The following is an 18,432-nucleotide window of genomic DNA, read 5'->3' on the forward strand; positions in this document are numbered from 1 at the left end:
AGCTTTGAACCTCATTGACCTTCTACATTACGGCTTCCGTCCCGCCAGGGGTTAACGATCATGGAAAAGACCAAAGAGAAACAGGGCGAGCCTGCCATCTCCTACATGTGGTCTGGCCTGGGCGCCGTCATCCCTGTTGAGGCCGGAGGGCCGACGATCTCAGACTTCATCGACGGCACCATCAGTCAAACGACGTCAATCATTTCATACATTGAAATGCTCTCAGAAGAGCCTGGAGTTCTCGAAGATGAGGTTGTCGACTACGTCTTGAGTCGGCCAGAAGCGATCCCCGACGACGCCGGCAGCTCAGTCCGCGTCGAGAAGAGCAAACTTCTGAGCAGTTCCGTCTTTGATGTGGCGCACGGCATCTACAAAGACGGCGTGACCTGGCACTACATCAACTTCCTTCTAACCATTCTGAAAAGACGCGGGGCTCCAAACGATGTAGAGGACCATGCTTGCGTGGCCCTTATTCTCCAAGAATTGGCCAACGTCTGTGATCTGAAGCACCGCGACAAGCAGGAGTTCTTCAAGCGCCAGGTACAGTCCGGCATAGCCTCCAAATGGTTCAAGCGAGTTCCAGACGTCCACGACGACCTCGGCAATGCGCACGTCGTCTTGAAGAACCACCCGGGAGACTTTGCGAAAACCAACCCTCAGCTTCATTACATCCTGCGCCTATGCCAGCCCGGAACCGACGCGCTGGAGGCCGACGAATGTGCCACCAAACTGCGCGCGATTCACGCCCGTCACCCGGAAAAGTACCGGAACATGCAGCTCAGAGAGATAAAGGCTCTTTCACGGTTGACCAACTTCACTTGGTTCGTTACCGACTTGAACAGAATCATGCCGCTTCCCCCCGTCTCCCACGAGAAAGGCCAGTGCTTCATTTCCAGGTTCCACAGCTTGGAGCTCAAACTTGAAAGCATCAAGGAGAGCTTCAAGTTGCCCGGTAACCCGAAAACACCCCTAAGCCTCCATCATCCCGACATGGCCCGGGAGGCTATGGGTGACTTAGACGACCTCATCAAAAGCAACCTGGGAAACATTATCCCAGATCTCTATTGGAATCTCATGCATGATTGTCTTGACGATCTTACAAACCAGGTCCAGCAGTCGGACATGGTCGGCGTCATCGAGGAAGATGAGTATATTACGGCGCTTCTCTCTGGCCAGAATCCCAAGGACCTCCCAAACCACGAAGTGGGAAAGCAGAAGAAAAAGAAGAAGAGACCCAAGAAGAAAAAGAAGACCGAGACAACAACGGTAGATGAGCAGGATAGTCCTTCCATCCCGCAAGCTGACCAGTCAACCCATCTATCCGAAGTGGCCTCACTCAACCAGCCCGAGGATCAGCTAGTCGGCCCCCTTGATGATTTCTCGCCCAACGCTATCGAGGGTGATTTATCCAGCCCGTCCGCGGATCAACGATTGAGCCCTCCCCCCGAGGATAATCCCTCTAGCTCGACAGGTATTGAGTCTGCCAGCGCGCCCCCAGAGAGCCACCAGTCTGGCCCGCTGGAAAGTGAGGTCTGCCACTTGGAAAAGAGCGAACCATCAAGCCCGCTTGAAGATGAAGCACCGAGCTCGACCACACTTGAACCGGCCAACTCAGCCAAGAGCAGCGCAGCCGACAAGTCCAACAACGGAGAGAAGGATGATGAAGATGAGCCGAGCTCTTCGCAGAGAACCTACAAAGTGAGCCCCTCGGCAGCCGGCTTTTTCGAAACCATGTTCGAGAGATCACGGTGCCGGGGCCCGCTCGCCTGGGGCGACTTTGAACGCGCCATGGTCGAGGTCGGCTTCGCTATCATTCACAAGAAGGGGTCCGCCGTGACGTTCGTCCCGCCTCCCAACAGCGGCCTGCACTCGCTCACGGCCCATCAGCCGCACAGCGGCACGTCCAACCTGGAGGGATGGAGAACGCTGAAGCTGGCGGCACGTCTCAAGAGACTTTTCGGATGGGACGAGAAGACGTTCGTGGTGACTTGATCTGTTTGCGGTGAAGGGCCATTTCTGAATTTTGGAGGGAGAATGGGGCGGGAGGTATTTGGACGCCATCGAGGGTGTCTGTTCACGTTGCGGAAGTTCTGAGTATACTCTCTCCCTATTGAGCTTTGGTAAATCGAGATTTGGGTCTTCTCCCTTGGTTTCTAGGTAGCTTGATCGCGAGATGGTCACAGAATAGACACGTTGTTTTCCTTTGGCAAGTTGTGAATGCCGGCGAGTGCGTCTCTTTACCCCTGCCAATCTCACTTCTGTAGATCGACCATTCAGACACGGGTATATGTTCATATCGATACCAATACAGGTGGAATTAAAGTAAAAAGGGTTTGGCCTAGCGGTAGACCGTTGGCTCTCATTCGCAGCATCAGCAACCTCGTCCCGAGTGTGTCGCAGCAGATCTGAAAGTATGGTTCGGTCGGTTCTGAAACCTCACATGAAGCACCACATGGGCCACTGTGCGGCCTCAATCACCACATCCCGCTCAAAGAGGCTCTGCCCCCCGGCCCCGGCATGTTACATCAGGATATCCGATCAGAGCCATATCGAACCAACGCATCGGGAGGGGCTACCGGACTGATATATGGGCAGTCTGTGCCCGCCGTTCTTGGGACGTGGCATCGAATAGCATCCTCACCCCCTCCCGACGCTCATTTTTTTTTCTTTTCATCGCATCTCAGCGAGCAGCCATCCCTGGCGCTCCACGCGCAGACCGTTCTTTATTTTATTTATTTATTTCCATAAAGGGGTTCATAACCATGGCGAAAGGCACGAGCTGGCTCCTCCTGTCGCTGTGGGGCGCCGCGGCCTCGGGGCAGGGCCTCCACGAGCTGGCGGTCAGGAGCGGGAAGCTCTTCTTCGGGACGGCGACGGACACGAACCTGTTCGGCGACGCGGCCTACATGGCGGTGCTCAACCGGACGGGCGAGTTCGGCCTCGTCGTGCCCGAGAACAGCCAGAAGTGGGACGCGACGGAGAAGGCGCAGGGCCAGTTCCAGTTCGCCAACCCGGACGCCGTGCTGGGCGTGGCGCGGGCGAACAAGCAGGCGATGAGGTGCCACGCGCTCACGTGGCACTCGCAGCTGCCGCAGTTCGGTAGGTCCCCCCCTCCCCTCCCCATATCTGCATCTTCCCATCTCCTTTCCCCTGCTTAACAACGAACCGGTTTGTTGATGCCCGGCTGCAGTATCTAGCGGGACGTGGACGCCGGAGACGCTCACGCCCGTCATCGAAACCCACATCGCCAACGTGGTCGGGCACTACAAGGGCGCGTGCTACTCGTGGGACGTGGTCAACGAGGCGCTCGCCGACGACGGGACGCTCCGCGACAGCGTCTTCTCGCGGACGCTGGGCGCCGACTTCCTCCCCGTCTCGTTCCGGGCGGCGGCGGCGGCCGACCCGGCGGCGAAGCTGTACTACAACGACTTCAGCCTCGAGTTCAACTCGGGCAAGACGGACGGCGCCGTCAGGATCGTGCAGGACCTCAAAGCGGCGGGCGCCAGGATCGACGGCGTCGGGTTCCAGGCCCACTTCCAGGTCGGCAAGACGCCGTCGGCGCAGGCGCTCGCGGGCGTCATGGGCCGGTTCGTCGACCTGGGGCTCGAGGTGGCGCTGACGGAGCTCGACGTGCGCCACGACAAGCTGCCGGCCGACGAGGCGGCGGTGCAGCAGCAGGCCCGCGACTACGCCGGGGTGGTCAAGGCGTGCGTGGACAACGCAAAGTGCGTCGGCGTCGTGGTGTGGGAGTTCACGGACAAGTATAGCTGGATCCCGGCGACGTTCCAGGGGGCCGGGGACGCGTGCCTGTTTGACAAGGACATGCAGCCCAAGCCGGCGTACGCGGCGGTGGCGGCGGTGCTGGGGAACGCGACGGCGGCGGCGGGCAACGGGAGCGTCAAGGCGGCATCGCCGGCAGCAGGCGGTGGAGGAGGAGAAGGAGGAGGCGCCGCGGCGTCTGTTGCCGGTGCCGGCGCCGATGCCGGAACCGGGACCGGGACCGATGGCCGAGGTGCTTCGTCTGGTGGAGCGGTGGATGCGGATGGAGCTATGGCCGCAGCAGCGGTGGAGGGATCACCTTCCTCTTCGGGGACAGGGCGGGTGAGTTCCCTGTCTAGTTTCTCACTATTGGCCGCTATCTCGGCTCTATGCTCGATGCCTCCTCTGCTGGGCATCAATTGATGTCCCCAGCCATTGCGGAATAATGCCATAATTTTGCCATAACCTTGCATTCCCTTTCGCCCAGTCAATTGCCGGCCTCGCAGACGCTCCCAGCCCATTAGCTACATTTGACGTGCTTCAGCTGCGACGTTGCGCGTATCAACGGGACGGTGCGTGTGGTGTAACTGAGGAGATGGATGATGTCATGTCCCTGTCCCTGTCCTATCCCCTCCCTCCTTCACCGGACGAAAAAAAGAACGGGGCGGGAGCAATGATGCGATTCTGAGCGGGGGGAGGGGGGATTTGTATCAAAAAGGCATGAATTCCCCGAGTACCCGAGCCGCCGCACCAGCTTCCAACCAGAGCTATCGCCAATTGTGTACGCAAAGGACGACTCCCCAATAAAAGCTTCAAAAATGGTGTTTTTCAAGGCGCTGACCGCCGTCACCGTCGCCGCGGGACTGGCACAAGCTTCCATCTCCGGCGGCCTGGACGAGATCCCCCCTCTGGGACTGGGAACGTGGCTGTCGGACAAGGGCCAGGTCGCCCACGCCGTGTCGTTCGCCGTGGGCGAGGTCGGCTACGACCACATCGACGCCGCCCGCATCTACAGTAAGTCGCCGCCCTCGCAGCCATACCCTTTCTTCAATGCCTCAATCCCTTGTCTCTCTTTCTCTCGCGCGACGCGTCCGAATCGTCAATCGCTGACCGGCCGCCAGGAAACGAGGACGAGACCGGCAAGGGCCTCGCCGAGTCGGGCGTCTCGCGCAAGAACGTCTGGGTGACGAGCAAGCTCTGGAACACGGACCACCGCGCCAAGGAGGCCGAGGCCGCCATCAAGCAGTCCATCAAGGACCTCGGCGTCGACTACCTCGACCTCTACCTCATCCACTGGCCCGTGGCCTTCGTCCCCGGCGACCCGGACAACAAGCTCGACAAGGACACCACCATCGTCGACACGTGGAAGACGCTCGAGGGCTTCGTCAGGGCCAACCTGACGCGCCACATCGGCCTGTCCAACTTTGCGCGGGCCGACGTCGAGAAGATCCTCGACGTCGCCGAGATCAAGCCCTACGCCCACGAGTTCGAGACCCACCCCTACCTGCAGCAGCAGGACTTCGTCGACTGGCACGCCGAGAAGGGCATCAAGGTCATCGCCTACTCGCCGCTGGCCAACACGAACCCCACCTACGGCGACAACCTCCCCGCCATCCACCAGGACCCCTTCTGGGTGCCCCTGGCCGAGAAGAAGGGCGTGTCCGTCTTCCAGGCCGTCCTCGCCTGGGGCATCCAGCGCGGCACCGTCGTCATCCCCAAGAGCACAAAGGAGACGCACATCGTCTCGAACCGCAAGGCCCTCGAGGTCAAGTTCACCGAGGAGGAGTTCGCCGAGATCGCCAAGCAGGACAAGAAGCACCGCCTGAGTAACCCCAGCAAGAGGTGGGGCGTCAAGCTGTTCGCCGACCTGGACGACCCCGTCAAGCGCGAGCGCGAGGAGAGCGAGGAGCTGTAAATGCTCAACTTGGACTTGGGGAATTTAGCAAATTGTGGAAATTTGGCACGGATCTCAACTGGTCTAGTATTTAATAACACATGAATGCCCGAAAGCATCTAAATAGTAAAAAAGTATTATTGACATCGTCACTCCATGTCGAGCGTGAAATATGACAACGGTGGTGCCTGCCAGTCACCCTCAGCCGAGATCAAACCTTTTGTGGAAATCCCCGGGGCCACAAATTTGACCGCCCAGCCTAGTTAGCTCGCGCACGCCGAGCAGCGAGCACCCTCCTCGCCCAGTAGAATGCGAGGCCGACGATCCACAGGATGATCAAGACGATGGCCTGGACGGGGGCGAAGATGGCACCCCTCACGACCACCAACCCGCTCACAAGCGCGAACACGACCGGGATCGCCACGAAGGGCTTGTACGGCCGGCGCAGCTTCGGCTCCCGCACCCGCAGGATGACGGCGCCCAGGACCGTCAGGAAGAAGAAGGTGAACTCGCCCAGGCCGTTGAAGGTCAGGAGGGCACGGAAGTTGCCAAAGAGGATGTAGAGCGCCGAGAGGAGCGTCGACAGCAAGAGCGCGTTGAGCGGCGCGTCCGACTTCTTTTTGGACGACGAGTCAGACAACCCGGGGGGCAAGCCGTCGTCGTCATCGTCAGACCTGAGCCCGACGCGGCCGACGAAGCCGAAGAAGCTGGGGAGCCAGTTGAAGTTGGCTGCGGCAACGGTCATGCGGCCCGCCACGAAGGAGTTGCCGAGGAGGGAGCCGGCGACGACCAGGCAGATGAGGATTGCGGCTAGGATACCGAAGCCGGGGCCGAGAAGGCGGTTGATTGCGGTCTGGCTAGGTTAGCGGTAGACTCATAAACGTTCTTGGAGCTGAATACTTACCACTGCCACACTGTCCGTCGTCGAAACCACATCCCATGGGAGAAGGATGTAGTATGCTGCGTTGGCGGCGATGAAGCAGAGGATGATGGTAGGCACGGCCGTGTTGATGGCGAGAGGCAGCTGGCGGGCCGGCTCCCGGAGCTCGGCCGTGACGTAAATGGCCTGTTAATTGTAAGATGGGGCTGTCTCATCCCGCGATCAGGATGATATTGAACTCACCTTATCCCATCCCGAGTACGCCCAGAGGGCCCCGTACAGGGCAGCCGAGTAGAACCCGAGCATGTCCCACGCTCCAATCTTGCTCCAGTCAATGTCATCACCGCCAGGCACAGTCGTGTTCCGGTTGTCGAACCAGGGCCTGTTGAACCAGTCCCGTCCGCCGACTTCCCTGTCGGGGTCCGTGGCCTGGAGGATGACAACGACGATGCCCGCGACCACAATGCCGGCGATGCTGACGAACTTGGTCACGACGAACAGGCTGTTGAGGCGGGTGCTGGCCTTGGTGCTGATGGAGTTTGCCCCGTTCATGATGATGAGAATGAGGATGGAGAGCAGCTTGTGCGTAGGGGCGCCGGCCCGGTCGGTGACGCCGGCGGCCGAGTAGATGCTCTCGACGAAGACGATGCTGAGAATGGCGAGGGTGGCGGGCATGACGGCCACGATCCAGGTCCAGGCGGCGAGGAAGCCGACGACGTCGCCGTAGATGCGCTGCAGAAAGGGCTGGACGCCGCCTGTTGAGGTCGTTAACATGTGATGCATCATGTATGAGTTCAGAACGGGAGCCCGACTTACCTTCACCAGGGATCGCGGTGCCCAGCTCGGCCATGGTACTCGCGCCGGTCCACGCAAGGATACCGCCGACAAGCCATACCACCAGGGCGGCACCGGGTGACGGCACGTTGGTATCGATGGACCCGGGCGAGGTAAAGATGCCGCTCCCGATGACGATGCTGATTACAATGGAGAAGGCCTCGACAGCGCCAAGGTTGCGCGTAAAGGTCCCAGCCCCGCCCTCGTCAGCGACCAGCTCGGGAGGGATGACGGCGGCGTTTGGGTCCGGGCTGCCGGTTGCGCCGTACTCCTCGTGTGTGTCGGCCAAGAGCGGCCGCTCGGCGGGGTCTTGGGGCGGCGTAGTTGGCGACATCTTCTCCTTGGGATGGTTTTGGGGTGGTGTTTACCAACGGGAGTTTATTGGACAAGCTTCTGGATGGAGGGCGAGTGACTCGGAGCTACGCAACAGGGATGGCGCCACGAAGCATGCCCATGCCCCAGTTCGCGGGGTCAGGGGCCCGAGCTTCGATAAGAGACACACGGTAGGTGCTTTGACGGTATCGGGGAAAGCTGACATAAGCGCCGCGTGTTGCTGTCTTATCGTTTCATTGGTGTCCGCATCTGCGTTGTTGCCCTTCCCGAGTCTGCCGCCGGAAGCATCAAGGCCTGTGAGGGCCTGTGAGGTGCTTGAGCACCATGCAGTGCCACGGGGGCGACAAGATTAGCTATGCTGCTCACATGGATGACCTGTCTTCTTGCAAGTAACAAGATAAATGCTATAAATTATGAGAGAATTGTGAGTTTATCTCAAAGTGGGTTTTTTTTATGTATGATCTGATATAGTTGTGGTTGAGCATTGATGTAGATGTTGAGAAAATAATCGGAGAGCGGCGCATTTGGTCCTCATGGGAATCGCGCTGTATGTCGCTATGCACAGCGCGGCAGCATTGACACGGGCCTAGTTCGAGGAAATTGGTAGCGATTGGAACTGTTATGAGCAAATGCAATTTTGGCTTGTTTGATATTGTTGTTCCTGGTGGTATCATAACTCATTAAGTTCCTATTGCCGCACCCTCGTTGTCCCTCTGCATACGCATTCTTCCTCCCTTCGTAATTGCAGTTCCAAAAAATAAAGGAGTAAATAAAGGAGTTCCCTTGGCAGTGTGCCCCCAAATTCCCCCATAACGCCATGCTTCCTTTCACAGTAGGTGGTATCCGTTACATCAAGAAATCAACGAGGAATGAGGGCTTCGTATGCTGTGCCCGTGCTTGTGCAGCCGTTTGGCGTACATCAGCCCGCACACATTGCACAGAGTGCAGTGGCCGGCTGGGCCGTTGCGCCACTGCGGTGTGCTTGTTACATGGCAAGAATGGCAGATGAGCCGCGTTGAGCGCCTCTGTAGGTCTTTTGTCAGCTTCAAGTAGCCCCATGCATGTCGCGATGCGGCCCCGCGAGATGGGCAACACTGCGGAACATGTTCAACAAGGAAGCGGGCAAAAACATACCGGCTTCGGGCTGTGGTAAGACCCCGTAGAGTCCGTCTTGTGCAGGCGACGTACTTTGTACGGCGGCGGCATGCCGAGACTCCGCTCCATGTCCCTTGCGCTCTTGTGGGATAGAGCGACGAGCTCGTCCATGCCTCCGGCAATGTGCTGCGACAGCCGTTGTGCAACCAGCAGGTCCGGGTCGCTGAAAACGACGCCGGGCACGCTGCTGCGCTTGCTGTCGCCGGTCGAGAAGTTGGACTGGAGCAGGCCCTGCATGTTGTTGAGCAGCTGGTTCGCATCGTCGTGGACCTGGCCGGACGTGTTTTGTTAGTACGAGATGAACCGGAAAGCGCCCGTGCTCTGGGCGTATACGTGATGAAGCGTGCGGGGGTGGGTGCACATGTGTGTGTGTGTGTCTGTGAAATGGGAGTGCATAATTACCCGTTGGATCATCTCGCCGGCCTTCAGCTGGTTCAACGACAGCGGGACCGAGCCATTTCCTCGCTCTGCGCCGTGCGGCTTGTGCCGAGCCACCGGCACGATGCTGAGATAGAATGTCTCCGGCTCCGGGACGGTAGTGGAATCTCTGACGCTCGGTCCGGCAGCGTTAGGGTCGGAAGAGTTCATCGTCGTTGTGGGTCTTGGTGCGAACGGATGGTTGGAGGCCGATGACCTGGAAGGACGGATGAGTTGGGGGGGATCGAGATTTGGGTGGGAGATCGAGAGCGGGGGCGCTGATTAAATACCTTCTTGAGTAGTAGGCCAGGACCCTGCATGCAGGACGTACACTACCACCATGTACTATGTTGGTCTGCCGCCAGCACTATTATGTATGACGAGGTGTGAGTGCGCTGGGCCCTGATTCGACTGCTGTGCATGGGCAGAAGAGCCCCTCGAACCACCCTTACCTAAAGTGACCCAGGCCTGCGGCCGTTTAAGGGTCTTTGCGGGGCTGCTTAGTAACACAAACTGGGTGATGGGGTTTCTCAGTCCAAGCAGGCATAGACACTCTGTACTGTTGCAAGAGATGCAGTTTGCCGACCATTGAGGGAGTCCAGTTGGTAAGAGTGGTAAGTACAACGCGGCGATAGGGTGGGAAAGAGTCACACAAGTGGTAGAACTGGCGATGGATTTCCGGCTTTGCGATGAAAATTCATTACGGGGATTCACAACTGGATTTAATATTCCACCTGGCTTGCCCCCAATTGCCCGCCCGTGCCACGTTGTCTGAGGGGCCCCGGTTGGGGAGCGTGGCAAAAGAAAGAAAGGGGCACAATTCCCATCAACGATTGATTGGCCGGAATCTATCCTCCGGAAGTTGAACCGGGGCTCTTTTTTGTCGTTGCCGACCTTAGCTTCTTCTCCAATTTGCCACTGTCTCATGTGCCCTACCTTTATGTACACATGAAAAAAGTTGGATAGTAGCAACTTCCTGCGACTTGGTTCCAGGTGCGCTCGCTCTTCTTTCCACCCGGGGACTGGAGGGATGATGCCCAAAAATCCAACGTCCGGCACCCCGGGTGCAATGAGTCCAGATACACCGAGGCAAACGCCCACCGCGGCGATAGGGAATCGAAGTTATCGTAGCATCCCATCAAACGCCCAGCAGTTATTTCTTGCCCTGTTCTGTTGTTGGTTCATGTGTCGTACTAGACCGTGGACTTGGTTTGATAATGGTCAGCTGGTATCTCGTCATGAACATGTTCCTAGAGTCAAACCCCTGCTACATGTTTGGCGCATCTTCCACGACATAAAAGGCTCAAATTCCAGGCCGTGACAAGGGCACAAAATTGATTTCGTCCGATTCATTGGTTAATATGGTTGAATCATCTGCAAAGCCCGGGGTTCAACTCTTGGTGAGTTGACTAGTGTTAAAGACATGTGCCTGTACGAACAGGTGCTGCTGGGCGGTAGGAAAGAGGGGTAGGTATACTTGGACTGTACAAGCTACAGAATATGCGTATGGCATGAGTTTAGGGTTACAATACTGTCAGACTGATAAATACATAAGGGAGACGAGTAATCGATATGGTTATCTAGAAGACGTGCGACGTTGCCACAAAAGGAGCCCGGACAAATTGGAATGGATAAATACTCAGTCTGTGAGCCTGGCTTCGAAAATGCAGTAGAGGCCCAACTGCATGATGAAGATTCTCGATTCTGTCTCTACCCGGTGATAGTTTCCTATTGCCTCTTGATATCACTGGGTTTTAACAGCTAGTATGGCTCAGAGTTGAGAGGTGAACATGACAGAATAAGCTAGAGTCCTAGTCTTGGTATTCATTGCGTCGCAGTTTGGAAACTGAACTTCGGCCAACTGCTTTATGTCCTCGCCGCGGTACTGTAAACAGCCTATGGACTTAGTGTGGTTGACCGAGGCATTCGGCCATCTTCCTCCAAGCATATCTACTGCCTACACTGCTCGCTGTTGAAAAGAGACACTGGTCTTGAGGAATCAATTCTGCCTAGTGATGTGCCAATATATTAGATTGTTTAATGGAAGACTCATCATAGATTGCCTTGACGAAGGCCTGGAAGCCGCGGTTCTCTAAGACACGGATAAATTAAGTAGCAGCGCAAACCCTCCGATCCTAAAGCAAAGAGAAATAATCGATCGCCATATGTTCTCAGTGGATTTCAACGGCCGGGTTTTGCTGTGAATAAATGCAACACTTGTCGTCGCCCCTACGGCGAACATTTCCAGTACAGCCCCCGCGTGGGCTTCCCTCCCAGCTTGGGGTAATCTTTAGGCGCATGCGCGAACCACTCGGCGACTTCTTCGACAAGTGGCACCAGAGCTGCATCCGGAAGTCGACCCCTGTGCCTAGTTCTGTCGCAGCGCACAGCTTGCTTGACTGTGCACTAGAGAAGCTCCAATGCCAAAAACCCGAAGCTGGCACTTCAAGGACGGCTTAACTTAGGGGCGGTGTGCTGCTAGAGATTGAGCAACAAGAGAAGGGAGTGTGGGGCGTGTTCGGAACGGGTTCGGGGCTGTCCCGCTCAAGGCGTCGTCTCTGGGCTAGTTGGTAGATGCCGGGACTAGTCTACATCTCGGCATACAAGGGCTTGTATCGACTTTTGATGCTGCATTTCGAGAACAGTCTTTGAGGAAAGTCATTATACAAGGGGCGGCTGGTGAGTGACCCAAAACCGATATATGCCGACAATCTGTCAGCACATGTATCTACGCAGGTGCGGAGAGAATCTAAACCCCTTTCCCGGAGAGCCCCTTCAGGATCCTGAGGTGCAGTAGGTGTAACATGAACCATTGAACGGAATAATGAAGGGCCAGCAACATATGAGCTTCTCTACACTTAATTTTACGGCGGGAAGACCCAGAAGTTTCTACCATAAATGGGACATCCATCCATAGCTGCATGTGCAGAGACAAGTTCCCGATCGAGTGTGGTTGATTCATTTTGCAGGAGCAATCAGCCCTCAAGCTTGCCTTATCTTTAACACCACCAACCGAAATCACAATAGTTTCGTTCGATATGAATGGCTCCGTCCTTTGGACATTTCTAGTCATGCCCATTCGTCCATCTGACTTCGCCCTGTTGGCGTGTGACAGCACTCAACAGTAGACCAATTAGGCGCCTTATCCAGTATGCTGTGCCACCTGGCTGTGACAAACAACTCACTCGCAGCGAATAATGTTTGTCAGTCGCGCATAGGTGGCTTGGTATTGCAGACGATAACCCACTGCGCCACTACACTTTCTCCCCTGAGTCGCATGAGATTGCTCGTCATTTGCTCGCTAAATGACTCCTGTGCACTTGTACCCAAACCCCCAACAAAGCCTCATAACATAAAACCCAATGAAGGGGGGAGGTTATTATTCGTAACAAATGACCTTCTACGAGGGGATACTCCCGTCTCTATTTTTTAATTAAAAGAAATAAATCACTTGGTATCCGCTTCCGTCCTGTTCATTAACATATGCCCCGCGGAGCCTTGTTTCCATTCACAGCGCAATTACTGTCTACAACTTGGATTCTCCCATCACATCGGCCACAAGCTAAATCTGCGTTACCTTTGGCTCCGCCATGGATCCTCATAGTTACAATATCGCTTGGATTCTGTCCTCCCCTGATCATCACGCCATCGCTACTTCCTTCTTCGACGAGATCCATGATCATTATCACTCCGCAATCTTGAACGCGACCTACAGCACTGGCAGGGTTGGACGACACAATGTCGTTGTTGCAAGCAAGGGTCCCGCTACCGCACCTCGGAACACTGGAGATATTGTCGACAACTTGCTACAAGAGTTCCCATCGGTTCGGGCGGGCTTCTTGGTGAGCGTTAACGCGGTTGCGTCTCAAACGGGACGTGCTCGTGTGGGCGACATCGTCGTTGGAACGCGGCCAGGCCTGCACAATGGCGTCGTTTACTTTGATGCCAAGGATACCGCAACCCAAAAGCGCCTCATTATGACCCGCGAGCCGAAACATGTCCCTGAAAATGTTGCAGTGGCTGTTGAGGACCTCTTCAACGAGGAAGGACGTAGTGACTGGCTGCGGACCCTCGATAAAGGCAACCCTCAACGTCGGCGGATGGCTTACCGCGGTTTGATAGCGACTTCAACCAAGGTTCTAGATGATGTGGTCCTTATTGATCGCTTTAGTGATGAGAATGACATCGCTTGCTTTGATACAACTGCAGCAAGTATGAATTCTCAATCACTTGTAGTTATCGCTGGTATTGCTGCCTATGCTAGCATCAATCAGAGCTACTTGCCATCTGCTGAGGTTTGTAAGGTTGTCGTTTCGTATCTAAGCTGCTTAACCCGTCGTATTAGCACCGATACCCTTATCTGCGAACCGCCCTTGGCAAGTTACTACACCTACAAACCCTTTGACCTCGAACGTCCAGGTTTTCGACTTCTTAGCCTTGGAAAGGGACTTAAGAGTGAACCAATTTATTGCCGCCTGTTCCAAGCATACCTACCGGAGGAAGGAAACAACAGAACAGCCGAAGTCAACAATCATAACGACCTAAACTACATACCCTACGAAGCATTATCATACTGCTGGGGAGATAGTACCAGACTTCGCCGCACAGTCCTGGTGGATGGAAAAGTGCTATTTGTCACTGAACACTTATTTGATGCCCTCAAAAGTTTACGCCGCGACTATGAAGATCGCATACTCTGGGTTGATGCTCTCTGTATTGACCAAAGCAATATACGAGAACGTGGACATCAGGTTGGATGGATGGGCAAAGTATACGAGTATGCCGACAACGTCTTGTGTTGGCTGGGTCATGTCGAACACACTACTAGTCACCTCTTTTCGCTGCTTCAAAGGTTCAAGAGGAGCGTTCCGCAAGTGGCGTGGGAGAATTGGCCCCCTGGCGATCTTAGATGGTCCGACGTCTGGAAGAAGGTGCAGGAAGGCCAGCCTATCCATGACTATCCATCACAGCTCAAAAGGCTGATGACCAATGAGTGGTTCAGTCGGGTTTGGGTTCTACAGGAGGTGGCAAACGCTCGTAAGGCTTCCATTGGCTGTAGTGAAGGCTGGATCGATACAAGACCCTTTTCCATGGCACCAAAACTTCTTGGCGTCGAACCAGATAACCAGTGTCAGGCAATCATTGATATTATGCCAGGCCCATCAAGGAAGTCTTCATGGCGGGCGCAGAAGTCAAATATCTGTACCTTACTGTGGAGGTTCAGAGAAAGCCAAGCGAGTGATCCTCGTGACAGGCTGTATGCCCTCCTGGGTATCGCCTCCGATATTGAAATAAAAGACAGAACGATTACTGCAGATTACACGAAAACGGAAGAGGCTGTCGTAAGGGATATTGTAGCCTTTTTGTTTGGCGATAAGATCCTGCCTGATACCCTCAGCCTAGCGAAAATTGCCGACCTACAGACGAGTATCCCGAGTCTTTCCGCTCTCGCCTTGGAGAAAATGGTCCTATCTGGGGCCGGCATCGACGAGGTGCGAGATTTCATGCAGAAGCACAACTCAATGGTTTGGCTTTCAGAAGCCGTCATCAACTACACATGGTGCACACGATCGAGTCTAATGGATTATTTCAAGACCGGGTCTGCGTTTCAAGAAGTTATTCGCGGAAGGTTTTCCAATTTTTGGAAATACGGGTATACAACAGCTTTGGGCACATTTTTAGCAGAGAAGAATGGCCGCGTAGAGATAACTCGGGACACTATGCAGGCCTTACTTCAGAATGGCATAGACCCAGTTCAGCTGGCGTTACATCCTGGCCGAGACGATATTAGGGTCACTGAGGAACTCGTTAAACATATAGCACAACAGGGGAAAGATTCGTTTATGCTGCTCCTGGACAGGCGCGGGGGCGAAGTTGAGATCACCAGAGACGTAATTCGAATCTCGGGGGATCACGGCATGAACGTGGCTCAGCTGGTCTTAAGTCACCCTCAAGACGATATTAGGGTCACTGAGGAACTCGTTAAACATATAGCACAGCAGGGGGTAGATTCGTTTATGCTGCTTCTAGACCGGCGCGGGGGCGACGTTGAGATCACCAGAGACGTAAGTCGAATTTTAGGTGATCATGGCATGGACGTGGTTCAGGCGGTCTTAGGTCATCCTCGAGACGACATCAAGATCATAGTAGATTTTATTGAGAAGGCAGATCAGCAGGGGCTCAGCATCCTCCAGCTCTTGCTCCGCAGACGCACTGACAGAGTCAAGGTGACAGAAGGAATCGTCAAGACAGTTGCAACGAATAAGAGGTGTGGAATGGATATGATGAGGTACCTGCTCGATCGACGTGGCGAAGAAGTCAAGGTAACAGAAGAAGTTGTCAAGGCGGCTGCAGGTAATAGTGGCAGTGGAGTGGACCTGGTGGAGATCCTGCTTGATAGACGAGGAGAAGAAGTCAAGGTGACAGAAGAAGTTGTCACGGCGGCTGCAGGAAATGGTGGTGGTGGAGTGGAGCTGGTGAAGCTCCTGCTCGATAGACGAGGAGAAGAAGTCAAGGTGACAGAAGAAGCCATTAAGGCGGCTGCAGGGAGTAGTGGTGGTGGAGAGGAGTTGATGCAGCTCCTTCTTGATCGACGAGGTGAAGAAGTCAAGGTGACAGAAGAAGCTGTCAAGGCAGCTGCAGGAAATGAGTTGCATGGGATGGAGATAATGAGTTATCTGCTTGATCTAAGAGGCGAAGGAGTCAAGTTGACAGAAGAAGTCGTCAAGGCGGCTGCAGGAAATAGAGGGCATGGGACGGAAATGATGAGATATCTGCTTGATCGACGAGGCAAAGAAGTCAAGGTGACAAGAGGAGTCGTCAAGGTGGCTGCAGATAATAAGGAGCAAGAAAAGGAGCTGATGAAGCTTCTGCTTGATAGACGAGGCGAAGAAGTCAAGAGAGAAAAATTCGTCAAGGCAGGGAAATTTCTGCGTAGTCGAGGAGGCGATAAGGAAGTGGCTAAGGCGACTGCAGGTAACAAATGGTCTGGCAAAAAGGATATGAGGCTGCTGTTTGATCAACAAGGTCTGGAAGTCAAGATCACAGAAGAAGTCGTCAAGGCGGCCGCAGGGAATGAGTGGTGTGGAGTGGAGCTGATGAGGCTTCTGCTTGATCGACGAGACGAGGAAGCCAAGGTGGCAGAAGAAGTCGCCAAGGAGACTGCAGAGAATGGGGAGTATGGAGAGAAATTGTTGAGGCTTTTGCTTAGTGGAGAAGCCCAGGTTGAAGTTACGAATGGGCTTTTGAAGTAATTGCCGGCAAATTGAAGGGGAACTTACTGAGGCTTTTGTTTGATCAAAAAAGTCAAGAATTGGAGGCTATGATCTGATTTCTGAGTAGACGCAGGAAATGAAGAGTCCCCAAGCCATAACGCGGTTGACAAGCGAGTGAAACACATGAACCGCGATCATTACAACTTAACGCAAGCAATCGAATTACCAGATCCATACGTGCATCCGCGCGTCAGGTGGTTCTAAGGCCCGGGGCTTAGCCAGGCTGTGAGCGCTGCAGTTGTAATTGGTGTAACACTAACCTCCCCTGCCTCTGTCCCCCCGCGTGGAGCAGTTCGAGGATATGAGATAAACTACTGGGGCCGTATGGCCCGCACCGTTGCCCCTCCACCAGCTCTCCCCGTCTTGCATGTGTAAAAACGGCATGAATGCCTGGTGGCCATGTGGCTGTCGGTTGACACGTTTTCCGGCCCTGCAAGGATATGTCTTGGCCATGGAGGCACAAGCTACTCCGTCTCTGGGCTGCTTTTGTCTGGCTCGGAGTGCCTAAGCATATTATCAGGGTTATTTGTGGCAGAGGAATGCAGAGTTGTGCATGGTGGGCGCCGGGCAGAAGATGGAATGTAGGTACGTACACATGTATTGTACGGCACTGCGTAGAACACTGGCTGGGTGATCTGTGTCCTGGCTTTCTGGGGGATCTTCTTGCGTACTCATGGTAGCCCCCCACTCCCCCTCTCCTCAGCCCTGAGTACCGATGCAGGATACGTTACCATCTTTCGATGCAAGGCCGGTATGGCTTCTTTTCATCATTCAGCTCGGGAAGACCTTGGGGGTGGCTTTTCAACCTTCTCTCTGCCTGGCCGAGAGGTGTTTCTTCCGGCAACATGTCAAAATCCTCGTGTCTGCTTCCTGACGTGGTATCTTGGCTCCTGGTCGGGTCTTCTGCACCAGGCGCCACCAAGACCACCAGGGCGGTCTGCGCAGCGGCTCACTCTCAGCTGGATGAGAAGTGGGTACATGACATCCAATCAGGATGTTCTGGCACAAAACATCACCGCAGTTGCGTACACGATGTGATGCGATGATGGGAGTCGGGCCAAATGCCAATATCAGCCACGTACATATACCAACCGATGTCTCTCCCCAACGCCATGGTAATTCAATCGCCCATCCTCCGCTCCCGACCGCCCGACTCCGTGGCGGCAGCGATCGGGGCAACGACAGCCTCACACGAAGCGCGTAAACAAATCTCGACATGGCCTCCCTGAGAGTATGCCTGGGGACCGATGGGGGGGACTCTGAGAGTTTGGGCGAGGGAGAAGCTGAGGGGGCCGCTCGTTTTCAGTCCAGATCTTTCGACCACTGCACCTATGTGCCGGTGCTCTCTGTCTCTGAATGCTCTGCCGGGTCGGTGAGTTCGCCGCGTTGTTTGTCACCATTCGCAGGGCGTGGATAATGCCATTCTGGTCGAGGCAGTGCGCTAATATGAATCACTGGCTGCCAGTTCCCGGAGAAAACGAAGGAATCGTTGTCCGTCCGGTACAACATCTGGTGCTATGACACCAGCGACATGCCTGTAGGCTTCGACCCTAGATCGACAGATGGCATAAAGAGCGAGAAACTGCAGAGGGCCCGTGTATTAGAGAAGATTGGGTCTTTCAGCACGCAGAGCCGAGGTCTGTTTGAAAGGGCATCATCCCCGATTCCCGGGTCTAGGCGTGACCTCGAATTCATTTACCCGATTCTTCTTGCATTCCAGTCAGAAACCAAGGGACCCGCCCAAGAAGCCCGGGAGATCCAACGTGTTTTAACTTCCCGGCCCGCGGCAGCATCGACGAGCGTGGACCGAACCACCGCCCTTTTCGCCTCCATCCGCCAGGTTCTCGGAAACCGACCTGGTTACACCAGATACATCATCGACGCCA

At 55.1% G+C, this 18,432-nt stretch overlaps 6 protein-coding genes across 6 annotated transcripts; 3 read left to right on the plus strand and 3 right to left on the minus strand.

Moving 5' to 3' along the window:
• Positions 1–60: 60 nt before the first annotated feature.
• On the plus strand, positions 61–1,992 carry EsH8_IV_001240 (uncharacterized protein; the record flags this gene model as incomplete). Its single annotated transcript, XM_083266130.1, has 1 exon — positions 61–1,992. One exon carries the CDS (start codon positions 61–63, stop codon positions 1,990–1,992), a length of 1,932 nt encoding a protein of 643 aa, XP_083125025.1.
• Positions 1,993–2,762: 770 nt separating this feature from the next.
• EsH8_IV_001241 (glycoside hydrolase family 10 protein) lies at positions 2,763–4,182 on the plus strand (the record flags this gene model as incomplete). Its single annotated transcript, XM_083266131.1, has 2 exons — positions 2,763–3,099; positions 3,191–4,182. The coding sequence occupies 2 exons, from the start codon at positions 2,763–2,765 to the stop codon at positions 4,180–4,182; spliced, it is 1,329 nt and encodes a 442-aa protein (XP_083125026.1).
• A 395-nt stretch (positions 4,183–4,577) lies between these two features.
• On the plus strand, positions 4,578–5,674 carry EsH8_IV_001242 (NADP-dependent oxidoreductase domain-containing protein; the record flags this gene model as incomplete). The annotated part of the gene is made up of 2 exons (XM_083266132.1): positions 4,578–4,773; positions 4,881–5,674. The coding sequence occupies 2 exons, from the start codon at positions 4,578–4,580 to the stop codon at positions 5,672–5,674; spliced, it is 990 nt and encodes a 329-aa protein (XP_083125027.1).
• Positions 5,675–5,912: 238 nt separating this feature from the next.
• Positions 5,913–7,701, minus strand: EsH8_IV_001243 (amino acid/polyamine transporter I; the record flags this gene model as incomplete). Its single annotated transcript, XM_083266133.1, has 4 exons — positions 5,913–6,506; positions 6,558–6,719; positions 6,777–7,288; positions 7,350–7,701. 4 exons carry the CDS (start codon positions 7,699–7,701, stop codon positions 5,913–5,915), a joined length of 1,620 nt encoding a protein of 539 aa, XP_083125028.1.
• Positions 7,702–8,551: 850 nt separating this feature from the next.
• Positions 8,552–9,443, minus strand: EsH8_IV_001244 (GATA-type transcription factor; the record flags this gene model as incomplete). The annotated part of the gene is made up of 3 exons (XM_083266134.1): positions 8,552–8,725; positions 8,835–9,125; positions 9,258–9,443. 3 exons carry the CDS (start codon positions 9,441–9,443, stop codon positions 8,552–8,554), a joined length of 651 nt encoding a protein of 216 aa, XP_083125029.1.
• Positions 9,444–15,385: 5,942 nt separating this feature from the next.
• EsH8_IV_001245 (uncharacterized protein) lies at positions 15,386–15,928 on the minus strand (the record flags this gene model as incomplete). Its single annotated transcript, XM_083266135.1, has 1 exon — positions 15,386–15,928. The coding sequence occupies one exon, from the start codon at positions 15,926–15,928 to the stop codon at positions 15,386–15,388; it is 543 nt and encodes a 180-aa protein (XP_083125030.1).
• Positions 15,929–18,432: the final 2,504 nt, after the last annotated feature.

The sequence above is a fragment of the Colletotrichum jinshuiense genome, chromosome 4, assembly GCF_051148585.1.
Source record: "Colletotrichum jinshuiense chromosome 4, complete sequence".
Classification (NCBI taxonomy): Eukaryota; Fungi; Ascomycota; class Sordariomycetes; order Glomerellales; family Glomerellaceae; genus Colletotrichum; species Colletotrichum jinshuiense.